The 19,484-nt window shown below is 34.4% G+C and overlaps 2 protein-coding genes, 1 long non-coding RNA gene and 1 pseudogene across 3 annotated transcripts; 2 read left to right on the forward strand and 2 right to left on the reverse strand.

The window, feature by feature from the left end:
• Nucleotides 1–1,243: 1,243 nt before the first annotated feature.
• LOC140780985 (uncharacterized) lies at nucleotides 1,244–7,480 on the reverse strand. The gene is made up of 8 exons (XM_073126725.1): nucleotides 7,236–7,480; nucleotides 6,379–6,434; nucleotides 6,178–6,302; nucleotides 5,134–5,293; nucleotides 4,383–4,795; nucleotides 3,726–4,223; nucleotides 2,349–2,430; nucleotides 1,244–1,619 (listed from the first exon to the last, which is right to left on the reverse strand). Exons 1-8 carry the CDS (start codon nucleotides 7,302–7,304, stop codon nucleotides 1,472–1,474), a joined length of 1,551 nt encoding a protein of 516 aa, XP_072982826.1. The 5' UTR covers nucleotides 7,305–7,480; the 3' UTR covers nucleotides 1,244–1,471.
• Nucleotides 7,481–8,746: 1,266 nt separating this feature from the next.
• On the reverse strand, nucleotides 8,747–14,681 carry LOC140781036 (uncharacterized). Its single transcript, XR_012107628.1, has 3 exons — nucleotides 14,428–14,681; nucleotides 12,387–12,680; nucleotides 8,747–9,126 (listed from the first exon to the last, which is right to left on the reverse strand). It is a non-coding gene; the product is annotated as an uncharacterized lncRNA (long non-coding RNA).
• LOC140782535 (G-type lectin S-receptor-like serine/threonine-protein kinase SD2-5) lies at nucleotides 9,195–10,252 on the forward strand (annotated as a pseudogene).
• Nucleotides 14,682–15,300: 619 nt separating the features above from the next.
• LOC140781391 (G-type lectin S-receptor-like serine/threonine-protein kinase SD2-5) lies at nucleotides 15,301–18,138 on the forward strand. Its single transcript, XM_073127339.1, has 2 exons — nucleotides 15,301–16,617; nucleotides 18,113–18,138. The coding sequence occupies exon 1, from the start codon at nucleotides 15,301–15,303 to the stop codon at nucleotides 16,594–16,596; it is 1,296 nt and encodes a 431-aa protein (XP_072983440.1). The 3' UTR covers nucleotides 16,597–16,617; nucleotides 18,113–18,138.
• The last annotated feature ends 1,346 nt before the right edge of the window (nucleotides 18,139–19,484 follow it).

Here is a 19,484-nt window from a genome sequence, read left to right on the forward strand (position 1 = left end):
TTTAGAGAAAATAAAAAGTGATAATTAGAGAGCATTTTCTTTCTTTTCGTTTCTCTTTATTCTCTCTATTTTCGTCCAAACAAGAGTCTCTCTCCCCTTTATTCCTCCCTCTTTTCTTCTATTCTCTCATGTTACGGCAACTTTTGCTCAATAAAGATACAGAGGTCTTCCATATATATATATATATATATATATATATATATATATATATATATATATATAAGTCTTAGGCTTGGCAAGGTTTATCTGAGATAAACCCTCTTTTATCTCAGAAATCAGTTACAAACAGATGCTAAATTGTTGAGATAAAAAAAAAGGAATAAACGAGGTTTTTCGGATTACTTTATTTCAAGTTTTGATTGAGATAAAAAAAAGTTTATTTCACTCTTTTATCCTAAAAGAAAAATAAACCAGTTTGCCTTTGGTAGTATATTAGAATAACCGATTTTTATCTCAATTTAGATTTCAACTACTTATATTATAATGCGACTATAATATATACTTATAATAGATTAGAATATGTTTGTAATAAAAATATTTTGACATGAAATGTTCATCTATAATACTATTTGTAACTATATTTATATATTATGCAAATTATGGTGAATTAAGTCAAATTAATTTTTAGCCAAAAATTCTAAAATTAATTGTGCAAAAATAATACAATAATTTAAAAAAATTGTATTTAATTTTAAACCTAATTTTCATCTTCTCTTAAAAAAAGAGGAAAATATCTATATTAAATTAGAAAAAGGTAAGATCAATTTGATCATTTTTATCTAAATTTTTTTACAAATAACCTCCTTTGTTATCTAAATTACATGTCTTCTTGGTAGAGAGTGGAAAAATAATAGTAAAAATATTTTAGTAATTTAATCCAATTAGTCAAAATAACGTCAAAGTATTAAACAAGAATAAAATAAAAAATAAAAAGTTAAATTATAAAAAAAATAAATAAAATATAGAGTGCGATTTGTAAAATAACATTTTATCAATTATCCCGACTATCACAATTAAACAACATTCTTACCCCGAACGGGCTCTTATTCTCAGATCTTCAAATTAACAATCCAAGAACAAGATAACGATCATACGCACCTATTAGTTATTTTCATTTAGAGATTCAAGTTCTGCTAACAAAGGGCATTACGATTGCATCCAGAAGTCGCAGATTCTACGAAGTAGACAATGTGACATCCTGTTTTTACTTTCTGCTTCATCACGCAAACACAAACGTACAAAATTTTATAGCATATAAGCTGATTGATCAATTATTACCACTAGAAAAAGTCACTATTAGCACACAGGGCAGCGAGAGAATACACAAAAGCATGAAGTGGCAATTTCTAGTCCTGCCATGTAGCGTTGCTGTCTACAAGTGAACTTCTTGTTTGCACCTCATACATTATCCGACATGATATCCAGTCCCATAGCAGACCGCCAAAGCAATGCAATATCACATATGGATGTATCATAGTTTCTTGAAAAAGGATAGGATGTTTCCTTGCTTAGCATCTTTTCCGCCACCTTTTGCTGGTTTCTTATTACCAGTAGTCTTGCCCACAGGATTAGGTTTGTCACCTTTCCCTGTTGTCTGTGCTTTGCTAGGCATACAAGGCCTGATTATTATAAATTGGAGATAAAAATTATCAGCACAGTTCGACAGTGAATTTTTTTCTGCCAACATACAGAAATAAACTTTTCTTGAAAAAAGGAATCAAATTGTAGTGATAAGGAAAAAGATAGCCGTCTACTAAGTACTTACCAGAACATATCCTGCCAAATACAAAAGTAATTGCAGTATATAAAGATAATATGATAATAATAAACACCACTTAATCTATCAATTTACCTAGATGAAGAATAAATGGGCACACATATAGTTCTTTATGCAAAGAATATATCATCAAAGGCAAGTAACTATCTCTCCAAGATAATGAATGGGTTCATAAAATTGGTGCTTAAGAGGCTTATTGATGCTTCTACCCCTTCACGGCCAACTCTTAAAATGAAAATATTATGTTTTCCATGGTTTAGGCATAAGATAAAGAATAATTCTGTCTGGAGCTTGATGTCTTCTTGATTTACAGAAATTGCATTCCATCTAATTAGTCCGAGATCTACTTAACTCTAGATTTTACTTTCTTTTCCATGATTCTAAGTAAGTGTATCTACCATATCTTAGATTTGTTAACTAAAGTCCAGCAGAGAAGGAAAAACTATGCAGTATATCAAGACTTTATACCAGCTACATTGACATATAGGTTGTTTTTCAGGAACAAAACCAATACATATCAACATAGAATAATAAGAATAGCCGGAAAGCATATCATTTTTTTGACAAGTACCTGTTCACAGCATCACTATCAGTAATATGCTTGTCAATCTTATCACTCGCAGCAGCTTCACCTTCCCAAACAACCTCAGTTACTGAAATACAACAGATATGTAAGATAATGAATATTGTACATTTTATCCTTCAAAGAAAGATTTCTGATATAGTATATAACAGTACAACAAAAAATTGTTAGAGAGAGCTATAAAAGAAAGGATTCTTTTACCTTTGCTACCAACAAGAAATCAAGAATAGACAAGAATTTCACAGAAATATGGGAATGAAAGAAGGAAGAAGCTCATCAATCCACTAAATGAGGTTGAAGTGAACAGACAATTAAATTATGTAAGGTCAAAAAATAGTTACATACTACCAGCCATTTCTATTGTATTCTCAAAGCATCTAGAAAGAGTTGCAAGTTTAATAAAAGAGTAGGTTGTAAAAGTTCCACAGATGAATCCAATCACAACACTGTCAAAAAATGTTTGCACCTATGACAGAGCGTGAAGCTACCTATCTTGTCCTAGTCAAAATTTTATTTCCCCATTCCAAATGACTGGCATCACTAAGAATGACTCACTCAGAAAGAAGCGCCAAAATTAAGGAGGAAAGCATCTATGACTTCAGAAATATAAGGCATGCAGAACTGGATAAATATAATCAACCAATCCATAAGCTGATTTACCCCTTTTTCATGCTCAAACTCACCATAATCCATGGTCTCACTTAGCATAAATAAAGGGCTATGTCCCTAAATTTGTTTATGAAATTACTTTTGACAAGTAAAGCAACAGATGAAAAATTTATTAGACTCATCATGGGATACTCCCTGATAATAAGCTACTAGTATCATCTGCCAACTAGCACAATCGTCATTTGCAAGAATTTCCCTATGCTAATAGATTGCTGCAAGCTGAAAAAGTGCATTGAACTGGCAATCAACAACAACCAAAAATATGATGCACTCTACAAGCACCAAGATACTACTTTGTACTAGCATTGATAAGACTCTGGCTTGTCGTACAACCTTCCATTCCATGCTAAAGACATGCTAACTTATTAAAATGCTAGTAAATTCTTATATTTGAGAAAACAACAGCATGCTCAATCAATGCCATTTTGCAAGTACTGTATCATTTTTTAACAGCTAAACAGCTCCACCTCAGATTTATTGTTAATTCTGTCATGCCCTAAACTCAGGTTTCTTCATGGGCTCTGGGAGAATTATGTTTTATTCAGGGAGTTACTGATAAGACTACAGGGAACCGTAACAAAGAGGATAAAAGAACCAAACTAACAAGTTCAAGCAAAAAATATTGGTATATCAAATGATTAGGATGACTGCTGAACAACTGACAAACTAAAGCGTCAAGTGACATTATCAAAATACCTTCTCTCCCACGATCATCAATCTGGGTCTTCAATACTTTCCTCTTTTTGGGTGAAGTTGAAGCAGAATTGGTGTTCTGGTCCATTTTACCTTTCTCAGTGTGTGTTCCTGAGCAATGGTTATGGCTCTTCTCACGCAAGGATATCCCAGTAATCATGTCCTTACTACCACTTATTGCCACATCTGATGACAATCCAGGATTTCCTACTTTAGGATCCTCTTGCATATTATCAACTATATCTCCTTTGTGCTCTTTTTGTTCCAGAATGATGTTTTCAGCATTGGATGAGGAACATGATATATGCTCTTTTGGAGGATCTGGTGATGCAAGACTTATCACGTTTTCCTCATCATCATCATCCGAAAAATCAATAACAGCCCTTCTTTTTCTGCTGCTTGAACTATTAGGTTGCCTCTTACGATACATATCATATTCTTCATCATCACTACTAGCAGCATCTGCTGCTTCATTTGCACATATTTGATCTTCAGCTGTAACTGAATGTTGTTTAAGAAAAACCGAACTCAATCAGAAAGCATATAACAGACTAACTTGAATTTTGAAATTTTTAAGGGGTGCACAAGAAATTATTACTAGTGCTCAAGCTATAAGAGAGAAAAAAAGCATGGAGAAAGAACAGGTAAAAATGTATTTACCAGCAACAATACCACTATGATTGACACTTTCTCTAGCAGGATCCAGAGCCTTTGGTTTTGCTGATGCACGCCCCCACAGACAAGCAAGTGATCCAGTATTTCCTGACAAGGCTTTCCCATTTTGACCTTTCTGTTTGCTTGCCTGGACAGCAATTACAGGTTCTTTAACCGGAAATTGCTTACTAGGTTTATTGATAATTGCTGAGGCATCTATATCACTTTTATTTGACTCATTCTTTGCACTTGACTGTCCCACCACTTTTATATGAGGCTGAACTGGTTGGTCTTTCAGAATACTAGTAGATTTAGATTGCATAGCTGTTCCCATAACATTCCTGGGCCTTGGTGGACCAGGGCTGGCATGCTTCCCATCAACAATGCGCTTGACAAAGGAATTTGAAACACCACAAAACCTAAATTTAGATGCTATCAATATTAGTGAAGTGGAAATGACTGCCCAAACTAGGCTAGATAGAGATATATGGATAAGAAAATAAACTTTTGTTTTTGCATTTCCAAAATCTCCATATTTGGTTTCATGCCCTCAAGATCCTCCATTTTAGAGTAATATTTGGTATAATCAATTCTCTTTCTATACTTACATTATATTTCATTTAAATAGCAGCAATTATTTGGTATGTTAGCAGTAATTATTTGGTATGGTTCAATTATGGCATCGTCTGTATAAACACTATGTATGAAAAGAACCAATGAACAAACAATCCCTTCAAGCAAGAGGAGCAATATATACCTATTATCTCTCAAGCAATTTTCTTCAGATGAGGGCTCGTTAAATAATTCCTCTGCCTGTAAAAATTCAGCACTCCAAAGCACTGCAAGATCTTTTGGGATGCAAGCCTGAACACTATAAACCTGAACTGAACAAGTATCTTTAAATTCTTGTCTCACATCTGTAACAAATAGAGAGTTCAATATCTCAGAATAACTACAGGATTTCTGTACATATTTAAATATGAATTTTAATTCAGAATCTACACTTGTATTATCCAGCTCGTAGAACTTCAAAAAAGTATATACAATTCACTCTTTCTTTTCAGAAAGCACAACAAATATTCCATTAAGAAACTTGAAATTGCTAATACAGTTAGTTCACATATCCCTGATACACAAGCAATAAGTACAATCAATGAATAGGAACAAAAATAAAATAAAAAAAGCTATGTTGAAGCTATTCTCTGTGCCAGTAATTAAAGGTCCATAGTATAGTACTGATGATGAGACAAGCCTTTTCTAATATGCAATTAGATAACAAAATATCCCTAACTCAACTCGAGATAGCTTTAAAATGATTGTTCAACAACTTTGTACCAACTACTGAGACATTTGAATGAACTGATATATAATGACTTCCCTTTTACCTTTGTTTATATTCATATTAACTGGCTACCAAGCTTCTATATATGACGACTTAAAATATAAGATAATTCTACTTAGTGCCCCCTGAACAATTATTATTTTTTCACATACATCCTCTAAACTTTTTATTACCTACATACACCCCCCTAAACTAAATGTCCATACATACTCACTTGAACTAAAGAAAAAAAAAATACTATATAGACATCTAAACTAAAAACTTTCTTGATCAGGAGATGTATATAGTAAAAAAAAGTTTAGAGAATGCATACAGAAAATAGTAATAGTTCAGATGATCTAAGTAAAATTATCCCATAAAAGACTTGTTCATAATTTTCATGTCATTGCTAGGTTAAACTGAAGATTAAGCTGTCTACAATGTCAAAACTTCTCTCATAAGTTCATAACTTCATATTACCTTCAAGTTTAAGGCCTGAGGCAAGTTTTACAGAATAGTTTTGAGGATCGCTCTTTAACCATCCAGACAATGAGTATATAACTTTCAACTCATTTCCATATTTGTCTGCAAACTCCTGAAGTAGCCTGAACAGCAGCTCACAACTTGCTGAAACATATTAAGAAACTGAATACTTGGAGATAGAATTATTGAAATATTTACCTTTTGGCATAATTCGAAGACACTGAAAAGTTGCGACTCAGCCACTTATATGAAATCTGCATCAAAATCATAAATCAAATTAGCAAAAGTTAAACATGGATTACTCACAAACAATATATAACCATATAATCATTCATTAACCTCAAAAAGCATTCACCAGACCATGTACAGTAGTATCCTAAGTCAATGAAAACAAATAGAGCCATTTGCCGTAAATTATCATTCTTGAATTTCATGTCATGCTTGACCTATTCGACATTGAAAAGTCATGATCTATCTACATTTGAAAGGGATAGAAAGAGACTATTAACGCTCCTGGTGTTGGAAGTCCTACATTGAGGTATTCTTCTATTTTGAAACTCAATGGAATTGATGCACCCAGTAATCTGAGTATATATATTCATAATCTAGTAAAAGGAATGTCGCCACTGACGGCGATAACTTTTAACTACAAAATAAGTTATTCTTCATGGTGTTTTCTAACCTTCGCACCTAATCTCTAATACTAGGACTATCTGCTCCTGACAAGAGGATGTAAAGGACAGGAAACATAGACCAACCACACTACCCTAACTTCATTAGTATTTTGTGAAAAAAGCAGAGGGTTTAACAATTTCGCAGCATAGCTTTCCATAGCCCGGATCAGAGCAGTCTAGCAGAATGCAAATTATCAAAAGACTTCCCCATTCTCTTGTTTGGAGATTGCGTAGCTCAAACACTTGACAAGTTTACACCAATCCTAACTCTAAAAAAGATATGCTGATATCTAACCGAGCGAACCCATTAAAAATAAATACTAAAAATTTAAACGTAGATCTATGAGATCGATCAGAAACTTTGACGATCGGCAAATTTACCACTTGGAGCCGATCGGAAACGAGAGAATGGATCTGGGGGAGGATATCTAGGGCTCCGCTTTCCGCCATGAATCCGAGCAACAGACGGCCGGAACGAAACCCTAGAAGACCATCATCGAATAGAGGCGGCAGCGCGGGAAAGAAAGACGAATTCCCGCCTTTTCCTCGCTGACGAGTTTGGTACCTTTGGAGTTTGGGTGGGAGTTTTTTGTATGCGTGCAAAAGATGAAAAAAAGAACACAACAACTGGGGTTCGGTTCGGGGTTAACGGGTTGATTTATGTCGTACTATTTAAGACAAAGCCCCAAAACGAAGCCCGTTCACCGTATTGATATTTATCATTCGACGTCTATATTAATTTTTAATATATTAAAATATTTTAAGTTAACTTTAATCTAAATTGACAGAATAAAAAATATTTTCTTGTTTCTAAAAATTAAAAACTAAAATATCTGAAGTATCCCTCATTTTATTTTAAAATTTGTACTTTTTATCTTCGTCTTTAAAAATTTAACCAAAAATATTAAGATTATTTTACATCTATAGTTAATTTAAATCATCTATATAATAATTATTTTTAATGTATTAAAGAAGAATATAATAATTAAGACAAAACGTAGGATATTTTTCAATTTATCAGTCATTTTACACATAAGGTGGTGTGGAAGTAATAGGAATTTAAATTAACCCAAGCTTTTAATCTCTAACCTTGTTCAAAAACAAAAAGTAGAGTCCGTAGAAATTAAGGTTATCTAAATTCTAGATGAATAAAAGTAAACAAGCCGCATGGCTGGGTGAGACAGAGATCAAAATTATTAATGCGAAATCCAAATTAATATTACCGTCTTTATAATAACACTAGCAGTGCCTGCTTTAGTTTGAGGAAATTATAAGAAGATATAGGACTTGATTATAACGTAATAAAGGTTTAGTTTCTAATTACAATAAACCAATAGTACAGGCTTTTTTTTTTTTAATAAATATCTGGGTTAAATACATTTTGTCGATGTACTTGAGCATAAAATTACTTTACTTCTGTACTTATTTTTATATTATTTAACTATCTATACTTATACTTAAGACTAAACTAAAACTGAAAAAACTGTAAACAGGACTTTTAAAATTACCAAATATTCTTATTAGAATATTATACATTAATTTATTAAGGAAGAAAGATTCTTATTTAAACAATAACACGTAATCTCTTCTTTTACTCTTGATTAGAAAAGGGTTTCAACAGCTTTTGGAAGTCAAAGGTATTGACACCATTAATTCTTACGAAAACTCTAATAGTTTTATTTTAAACGTAAGTATAAAGAATAAGTAGTACAAAAATAAGTATAAGGAGATAAAGCACACCGATAAAATGTATTTAATCCTAAATATTTTCTAATAAGATTATAAATGAAAACCAGTGCTTTATGTTCTTACATAGATTCATCAGCTTCTGAAGTTTTTGGCATTTAATATGACAAGTAGGAAAAGCTATAATTTACAGGAAAGAACGGCAATAGAAAAGAAGAGCAAGATCGACTTGAAAAATCCCAATAGAGGGCCAGACCAAGTAGTTCAAACGAGGAAAAGAAACATTCATCTACAGACTTTTCTCAAAGAAAGAAAAAGGAGAAACATTCAGCTCCAATGAAGGATACGGATTAGGTACAATAATTTTGACAGTTTCTAACGACCAAACGACCCCTCGAGCAGTTTAAAACCAAGATTGCTGGCATATCAGAAAAGGTTCATTTCCAGCACCTCTTTGTTCTTTCTCAGCCTCCATCCGAGACACCAGACAACCCCATTGTCCTCGTCGATGGGTTGAATGACTTTTCTAGTCCTCCCCAAGGTCTTCCCGTATCTCCGGTTCCCAGTCCTAGTTCTAGTTCAGCCCCTGTGGCAAAACGGAACAAGGATTTTATGTTAGGAATTCTACTAGGTGTCACACTTGGGATTGCAGCTATGATACTCCCCATTATAACTTTCTTTGGGCAGAGAAAATGCAATCAAATGGATGAGGAAGTTCATTTTGATCTACTACCTGGAATGCCAAGAAGATTTACTTTTCAGGAGTTGAAAGAAGCTGCTGGGAACTTTTCTAAAGAGCTAGGGGAAGGTGAATCTGGTTCTGTTTTTGAGGGGAAATTAGGTAATGAAAGAGTTGCTGTCAAACGCTTGGAAGGTATCAACCAAGGAGAAGAGCAATTCTTAGCCGAGGTTCAGACAATCGGTAACATTCATCACATCAGTTTGGTGAGCCTGGTCGGGTTCTGTACTGAGAAGCAGAATAAGCTTCTTGTTTATGAGTATATGTGCAACGGTTCACTGGATAACTGGTTCTTCTACAAAGAACAAACCGTCCCTCTTGATTGGCAAACTAGATGTAAGATAATCACAGGCCTAGCCAAGGGTCTAGCTTATCTGCACGAATATTGCAGGCAAAGAATTGCTCACTTGGACATCAAGCCACAAAATATCCTCTTAGATGACAGATTCAATGCCTTGGTTGCAGATTTTGGACTAGCAAAGTTAATATACAGGGATCAGAGCCAAGTGTTGACTAGAATGACAGACACACCTGGATACTTAGCACCTGAATGGTTGACCTCAGTCATCACAGAGAAGGTTGATATCTACAGCTTTGGTGTTGTCATATTGGAAATCATCTGTGGAAGAAGAAACCTGGATTACTCCCAGGCCAATGAGAATATTCCTTTGATTAGCCATTCCAAGATAAGATGAAAACTGATCAATTGTTAAATATAGTTGACAGTTACAGCAATAATATGAAATCACATGGGGAAGAAGTCATTCAAATGATGAAGCTTGCAATGTGGTGTTTGGAGAGTAATAGCATAAGGCCTTCAATGTCAATGGTGGCGAAGGCTTTGGAAGGTGCAATGAGTGTGGATACTTGCCTAGAATATAACTTTGTGGCGGATACTTCAGTAATCCCTATCAGAGTTTCTTTAATTTCTTCATATGTGCCTCCGGCAGTGGTTTTATCAGGACCTAGATAGCAAATTTACTTCATGCATAGAAATAGTTATGGTTTCCTTGAAATAGTTGCAATGTGATACTTAGATGGTCCTTTCCATTTTACGTGTTTGATTTTTCCTACAAATATTCACCACTTTTTATTTGTTCAACTGATGATTGATTGAATGGACTCCATTGATATTATAGTAACTAAACTAGTACTATGACTGAAGTTTATTCTAAATATTATTATATTTTATAATAATATAAAGATATTCTACATACATATAATTTTATTTTATCTTATAGAATATTCTATTATTAATTTTATTTTATCTTCCATATATTTCATTATACTGTTTTGATAATATCTACTTGTTATTACTATAAAACATAGCAATATTTCACATAGGTTATAATACATAGTCTAAATATTAAAGATTCTATATATAAACACATATTTAAATTGATAAAATATTAGTTTATTAATATTTGAACTTTTTTACATTTGATTCTATATATCTAGTGCATATAATAAAAAACTAATCTGAATACTAATATATATTACTAATAAAATTATATACATATTTTATACAAGGTTTGCCGGATTGGCGGGTTTTGGTTAAACTGGGCCAAATCTATTATGGATCTGACCCGGAGACAGGCTAGAACTTTCTTAGTATTCTCAATACCCTCAGGCATAAGGATTGAAGGCAAAAACTGAGGATGTACATACATATCAGCGATATTGTTATCAAGACGTTGCTTTCTATGACTATGACTCATTAAGTATTCTTTGTTTAGAGCCATCAAGATTCATATGCTTGTTATTATCCTTCTTAGTATCCTCAAACACAAAATCCACATATTGATTATTATCATCCTCAAAGACAACAAGATCCATTTAATATGAATGATATGATATAATCAATTTTTAGAGCACCAGACCCTAGACATCATAATTTACAAACGTATAGTAATTATAATGATGACGACCATAGGGATTTACAAGAGTCAGCTCGGTATTCATCGAAGTTTTGACTTTTGAGTAAGTTTATACTTTTTATTTTATTTTTAGGGTTTATGTGAATAATTATTATTTTTTTATTATTTTGTTATGTTTTCTAAATTTTTTAAAATTTTCCCACATTTTTAAATACTATCTAGAATTTTACGTAATTAAAAAAAGTCTTATCCGATCCAAGTGACCGATACGGCTGATCCGGCTGATATGTATCGTTTTTTCGAAATGCCGAAACCGATCCTGATTTTTTGAACCTTGATTTTATGTACATTTATATTTACTTTCATGGAATATTAGATTATTAGTGTTATACTTTTCATGTGTAAAACAAAAACTTATATATATAAAGCAGAGATCAAGGTGTATCAATCAATTCCTTCTGCTTTATACATTTGTCAACCAAACATGGGTCTAAGGGTTGATTCCACATGATCCCACGAGGCAATATAATACATGGTAGTCAAACATCCTCTTAATCTTAACGTTTCTTCTAAGGCATTGGGGAAAATGAATAAAAAATGAAACTATGTAATTCTTTGATTGATTGCTAGTTTGCTACTGCTAAAACTGCCATTAGATCACCTTGATATATCACCTAGGTTCCTGGATATGAAAGCATGTAATTTTGAATTTTAAACACTAAACACAATATGCCTTTCCAGGTTTAAGCATTTCCTAAAAACTTATTATTTGAGCTTCTTCGAATTCTTAGCAAATTTCATTTATAAAGGTACTAAAATTATCAAGAAACACCAGTCAATGTCCTAAATCCTCACAGCAATCATTACATAGTATTTTCTCTGTTCTTTGCGCTTTGATTTTTTCTTTCAGAATCTCAATCATCTTAAGCTTTTGATCTGTCCTAAATTTCACTCAGTCCATCAATCCTGTATAACACTGAATCTACCATGACATAATATAAAGATAAGAAGAAACCCAAATTAGCAAACATCAAATCTACTCCTGCTTACATTATCACTTGCACATGCAAACAGATGAAAACCATAATCATAAAAAGACAAGCTCTCCATAGGAGTGCAAAAACTATTTGAATCACAGCCAAAGAAAATGATGCCAAGTAACATAATAGAAGATGAAAAATAGTAATTGATGTATAACAATTCTGAAAACGAGATTTTGACTATGCTAACCTGTCACATCACCTTCCACTTTTGCTGCCCTCAAATCTCTTCCCCTGTAGCCCTCAGAGAAATTGAAAAGATGCTATACTGTAATCATGAAAGTGATAGAAGTAGTAGTTCATGGCCACCACTCCCTTCTTTGGGCCGCACATTGGTGTTGTGCAGCTGCCATGGCAGTACTTCCTCTCTTTTGCCTCCCTCTTTGTCATTTATTGGGAGTAGTAACAACTGTTATTCTTGAATCAGCTTAGACTCCACTAAGCAATTTTATGAAAAGCTTCCATCTTAGTCAACAGGATAGATCTAAATAGAGGAATAAACCAGATTAGTCACTACAATTACCTTTGACAGGATTAGGATAACATTCAATTTTGCAAGTGTAGGAGGATTTTTTTTTTATATGCTTGTCTATTAAACTAGTATTCATATAGGTTATTTCGATTATCCTGTTTACTGTTATTTAGCTATGCAACCATGACATGATAGAACACCTTTGCAAACTGTGAAATAAGAGAAACTGTACTTTTATGATTGGAAAGAGCTATTTCTCTCACTCTGTAAATTACGATTTTATCACTTCTACATGAATATGAAACTAATATGCCTATGATTAAAAAAAAGAACAACTCCTAATTTATGATATCATGTGAGGCCTGGAAACTTATACTTAATCAGTGAAGGAAGTAATCGAAGTAAGTTTTCCTCAGTAGATTTTAGCAAGGTTCTCAGTATCCGTTTCGGGATCGAGATCGAGATCGAAATCAGAATCGGGATTGGCTGCTTGAAAAACCAATACATATAATTTTGAGCAAAGTTCTAAATATCAGTTTTGAGCAAGGTTTCTTTTTGGATGTTTCAGATCAGGGATCGGCCATGTTGGCCAATCGGTTTCATTGTTATGAATGGGAATGGCCAATACTTCAATCCATGGATTTGAGGAGTTCACTTAAACCATCCAGACAAAAAGTATATAACTTTCAACTTATTTCTGTATTTGTCTACAAACTCCTGAAGCAGCCTGAAACAGTATTTGACAACTTGTTGAAACATATTAAGAAACTTAATACTTGGAGATAGAACAATCAAAATATTTGCCTTTTGGCATAACTTGAGGAGACCAAAAAGTTGTGACTCAGCCCTTATATGAGATCTGCATCATAATTAATAAAAAAAAATAGGGTATAATATGAAAAAAAAAATGAAACCTAGTTCCCTCACCAAGAAGTAAAGGTATATAACAATTAGTTAACCTCAGAGAGCATTCACCAGACCATGCACAGTAGTAGAATCCTAATTCCTAAGTCAATGAAAACAAATAGGGACGTTTTGCAGTGAACGATCATTCATGTATTTCATGTCATGCTAGAATCTAATCTTTTAATTAATCTTTATTATAGTCTATTTTTTATTAGATTCTATCCTGACCTATTCAACATTGAAAAGTCATGATCATATCTACATTTAGAAAGAGAATATTAATGTTCCTGGAGATCCTATACCGAGGTATTCTACTATTTTGAAACTCCAATGTAATTGATGCTCCCTATAATCAAAATCTATATATCCATCATCTAGTAAAAAGAATGTCTCTATTAAGGCTCATAACCATTAACTACCATATAAGTTCTTCTTCATGGTGTTTTCTAAACTTCGCACCTAATTCCTAATTCTAGGACAGTCTGCTCCTGACAAGAGAGTGTGAAGCAAGGGAAACATAGACCAACCACACTGCCCCAGCATCATTAGTTATTTTATGCAAAAAGCAGAGGGGGCTTAAACAATTTTGCAGCATAGCTTTTATCAGAACGCTTTTTATCGAATCGTCTAATTTCAAACTGAAAATCAACTTCTAACCCAAATAAGTTCCTGGATTGGCCCCATTATCTTGGTTCGACATTGCGAGCGAACCCAAAATCAACTTCACAACAACCCTAACTCTGAAAAAGATATGCTGATATCTATCCAAGCGAACAATTGACGTTGAAAACTAAAAATTCAAAGTAGATCTATGAGAACGATCGGAACTTTTGACGATCCGGATCAAATTTACCACTTGAAGTCGATCGGAAATGAGAGAATGGATCTGGGGGAGGATATCTAGGGCTCCACTTTCCGCCATGAATCCGAGCAAAAGATGGCCGGATCGAAACCCTACAAGGCGACCATCGAAGAGCACGCGGCGGCGCGGGAAAGAGAGAGGTTTCCCGCCTTTTTCTCGTTTGGTACTATTGGATTGGAGTTAATTCGAAGCGCGTGTAGTTGAAGACAACGGGCCAAACCGAGGAAAAGAAGCCCAGATTAAAGTCAGCGGCCGTTGCAATGTTATGTTATGTTATTATACACAGAAGGTGGTTTCCTACTCTACTGAACCAATAAAATTTCAGATTGAGACACAAGTTGTTAATTTCTTACCTTCTTCAGAGACGGAAAGTAAAGATGACCTAGAAACTAAGGCTATTGCTTTAAAAAAAAAATTAAGGTATCTCCAGCCTGGAACCAAAATTGTAATGAATAAAATTAAACAAAGATATCACTATTATTTTCTTGAGGTCAATGCCACTTATAAAAATGGCTTAAAAAATGGTCTCAACACATTAATTTCGAAGAACAAGAACAGAAAATATTTAAGATGGACATGCAAAGACCAACTGAGAGCCAGATCAAGTGGAACTACTTTAAAACAAGTAGAATCCGTTTCGACGAAATTAAAAAAAAAAAATGGAGAAGAAACATTCTTTTACAAACGTTAGAGCAACTATAGGCATTTGACTTCCAATGAAGGACACGGATTATAGATACAATAGTTTTGATGGTTTCCGATAACCAAACGGCCACTTAGGCAGTTAAAAAGCAAGCTTGGCAGCATATCTGAAAAGGTTCATCTCAGCACTAATTCTGCCATTCCCACCACGGAGCCACAGTCATGGTGCCTCCCTTTTTCCTCTTCCTCCTTGTAACCGCCTCTTTGTTCTTGCACAGCCTCCATGCTGAGACAGCAGGTTACCCCATTGCCCTCGTCGATGGGATGAATGCCTTTGCCGATTCTAGTCCTCCACAAAGTCTTCCCATATCTCCCAGTCCTAGTCCAGGCTCTGATACAATGGCACAAAAAAAGAATTTTACGTCAGGAATTCTAGTAGGTATCACACTTGGGATTTTAGCTATGGTTATGGTACTCATTATAGCTTTACTTGGGCAGAGAAAATGTAATCAAGTGGACGAGGAGGTTCATTTTGATCTACTTCCTGGAATGCCAAGAAGATTTACTTTTCAGGAGTTGGAAGAAGCTACTAAAAATTTCTCTAAAGAGCTCGGGAAAGGTGGATTTGGTTCTGTTTTTGAGGGAAGAATAGGTAATGAAAGAGTTGCTGTCAAACGCTTGGATGGTATCAACCAAGGAGAAAAGCAATTCTTAGCCGAGGTTCAGACAATCGGTAACATTCATCACATCAATTTGGTGAGGCTGATCGGGTTCTGTGCTGAGAAGCTCCACAGGCTTCTTGTTTACGAGTATATGTGCAATGGCTCACTGGAAAAATGGATCTTCTACAAAGACCAAATCGTTCCTCTTGATTGGCAAACTAGATGTAAGATAATCACAGGCGTAGCCAAGGGTCTAGCTTACCTGCACCATGAGTGCAGGCAAAGAATTGCTCACTTGGACATCAAGCCACAAAATATCCTCTTAGACGACGAGTTCAATGCCAAGGTCGCAGATTTTGGACTAGCAAAGCTAATAGACAGGGATCAGAGCCAAGTGGTGACTAAAATGAGAGGCACACCTGGATACTTAGCACCTGAATGGTTGCACTTAATCATCACAGAGAAGGTTGATATCTACAGCTTCGGTGTTGTCATATTGGAAATTATCTGTGGACGAAAAAACTTGGAGCCAAATGGGAAAATTACTCTGATTAGTTTATTCCGAGATAAGATGAAAGCAGGTCAGTTGTCGGATCTGGTTGATAGTCGCGGCAGTAATATGCAATCGCATGTGGAAGAAGTTATCGAAATGATGAAGCTTGCAATGTGGTGTTTGCAGAGTGATAGCGATAGAAGGCCTAAAATGTCAACCGTAGTAAAGGTTTTGGAAGGTGGAATGAGTATGGATACATACCTAGACTTCAACTTTGTGGCTGATACTTCAGCAATGCCTAGAGAAGTTTCTCTGGATTCTTCTTATCAGCCTTCAGCATCACTTTTATCAGGACCTAGATAAGTACAAAATTTCCATGAGCAGGTAACTTCAGTAGCACAAACATTTTCATACATAGAAATAATTATATTTTCCTTGAAATAGTTGGAATGTGATGCTTTATTTGATGGTCATTTTCATTTTACTTGTTTGATTTTTTCTTTTTCTTCAAACATATACCCCTTTTTATTTGTTAAACGAATGATTAATTGAATGGACCTCATTTGATATAACAACAACTAGAAACAGTATCCAAGAGAAATGCACGATCATATGGCAATATATATGTCATTGAAGTGATTCCATACATCAGCAAACATGCCTATGAAAGATGCATCTGTAGTAAGCGTGGAGTTATATTTCTAACTCTTTAGATTAAGCGCTTAATCTCGAAACTGCATGCCGCGAATAAATATTGCAGTTTCAAAGTTAAGAACTATTCCTATAATTGAAGTTTGTTGTATAATTTTTAATATTGAAGTATTTCAGAAGGCATGGGGAAGTCATGGAATAACGAAACTACATAATACTTTGATTGCTATTGCTCGAACATCAGATTAATGACAGAAATTAATGCAAGATTTAGTTAGCATATCATATTCTCTGGGATGATGCACAACTAATGCCATCAGATCAGCATATATCACCTGGGGTCCTTGATATGAAAGCAAGTAATTTTGAAATTTTAAATAGTAAAAACATTACAACCTTCCAGGTTTAAACATTTTCTTGAAAACATATTTTTTGAGCTTATTTGAATTTTCAAGAAACAGCAGTTAATGTCTTATATCCTCGCTGGAAGCATATACATAGTATTTACTGTCTTTCTGCTTTGATTTTTTATTATTATTTCAGAATCACAATCATCTTCAGCTTCTGATCTGCAATAAATTTCACTCATGCATCAATCCGATAACAACACTGAATCTACCATGATACACTGCAAATGGAAAGAAAATCCATATCAACAAACATAAAGTCTATTCCTACTTATGCTATCATTTCAACATGCAAAATATTTTTGCCTCTTTTATGAGATATGTACAAAAGACTCTCGTCAAGCTATAGCATTATTGGAGAACATGTTATCTAATTATGAACTCTTTGAAACCTTATTATGATTGCCCATCATACACCTTATTATGGATATTATTGAGAACAAAATATCAGTCAAAGGACATACATTGTCGAACCCATTTACTAGAATTTTTGTTATCATATTTATAATCAACAAGCGATTGTTTTTCATGAACTTCTGGCGTTTATCTCATTGCAGTGTTATAGTGTACATCCCAATGTTGGCAAATGCTACAATTTAGAAAGGAAAGTTCTGTCAACAGTTATATTAATTGTGAAATTCACAGTCTAGAAGTTGAATTGGTTATTAGCTTTTTGTGAATAAATGATAGTTATATCTCGAAACTGACTAATGGGATTGCATAAAATCAATTTTTACTTGATTACTTTGTCCAAATAGGATAACGATTTTTAGTTTGTAACTTGTTGAGCTGTGTTTCTTATTTCATTCAATGTTTTGCAGAGATCAAGGATCGTGGACGAGTTAAGTAGCTCTGGCTGTTGTGATTGTGCCATTTGTGAATGAGTTTGATTGAAGTTCTCTTTCTATTTGTAAAAGTTATTCTTATCAATTTATTCGGGATTCTTTGATGCATGTATTGTCTAATTTTTTTCTGATAACTGCTTTCCAGAATGGATTCAATTTGCGGTCATAGTCTTTCACCGTAACTTATTAAGAATGTCCACAAGATCTTTTGGTGGAGATTAGATAAACATTAGACTTATAAGTTGATTGCTCACCAAAATCTAGAAAAAATGTTAAGACTGATGGGTTTATCAAAGATCGCCGTTCCAGGTTTGTGCAGTAGGACAAGCAACAATCCCCCTTTATTTGAAACAAATATGGCTTGATTGTCCCCAGGTTTGCTTGGTTCCTTCAGCAAATGGAAGAAATATAGTGGTGCAGCTTGATCACAAGTAGGAAGTTTCTTGACAGCTTTTAAAAAAATATTCATGAAGTGAAAATCTTCAAAAATGCAGTAATCAGCAAATGTCAATGAAACTGAAAAGAAGACTCTTCAAAACTCCCAATTCTAGTTATAAAACTAGAGGGCAAGTTGTATTAGCATAACCTATTAGAAGAAAAGAGAGTGCACACAACCTCGCAGATGTTGTGCAAATACCCAAATCGGTGAGGAAAGTGGAAGCAAAACGCTTCACCCTCAAATAAATCCAAATAGAATAGTAATAATTTAGGGCAAACCAAATATTAACATAGCTAATATCAATATTAATATGAGAACTCCAAATATAATATGCTAGTTGTAGAGAACTTCAAATACCTAAGGTAATTATAATATGAACACCAAATAGATGCAAGCCACAAAAAAAAGAGAGAGGGAGAGACGAGGTTTACGTGGTTTGGCGATGTGCCTACGTCCACGGGCAGAGCAATCTTTAATCCACTATGCAAATCACCAAATACAAAGAGTTTACAACTCTAATATCACTCTAAACAATGGTGGCTCTCCCCAACAAGTTCTTCTCTCTTGTAAAATGTTCACACCAAATCCTGAAACCCAACATTTCTATTTATAGGGCCGGTTCACATTGGGTTTTTTCGCGTCACATTCGAATGCTCTTAGGGGCGTGTTCAAACGCCCTCGGGGGCCTGTTCGAATGTGCCCAATATCAAAGTAGCAGAACCAAAGGGGTGTTCGAACGCAGGAGGGGACCGTTCAAACGCTTGCAGAAACAGCTGCTCTCGGGTTGAGATTCGCGTTCGAACGCCTGCATCACCCAGTCTCTGTCTGGGAACTGCGTTCGAACGCCCCTAGGACCCGTTCAAACTCACTGACACAGTAAACCTGCAAAATGCTGAAATCTAAATTTGA

The sequence above is a fragment of the Typha latifolia genome, chromosome 2 (genome assembly GCF_019914945.1).
Source record: "Typha latifolia isolate L0001 chromosome 2, TyphaL0001v2, whole genome shotgun sequence".
NCBI lineage: Eukaryota > Viridiplantae > Streptophyta > Magnoliopsida > Poales > Typhaceae > Typha > Typha latifolia.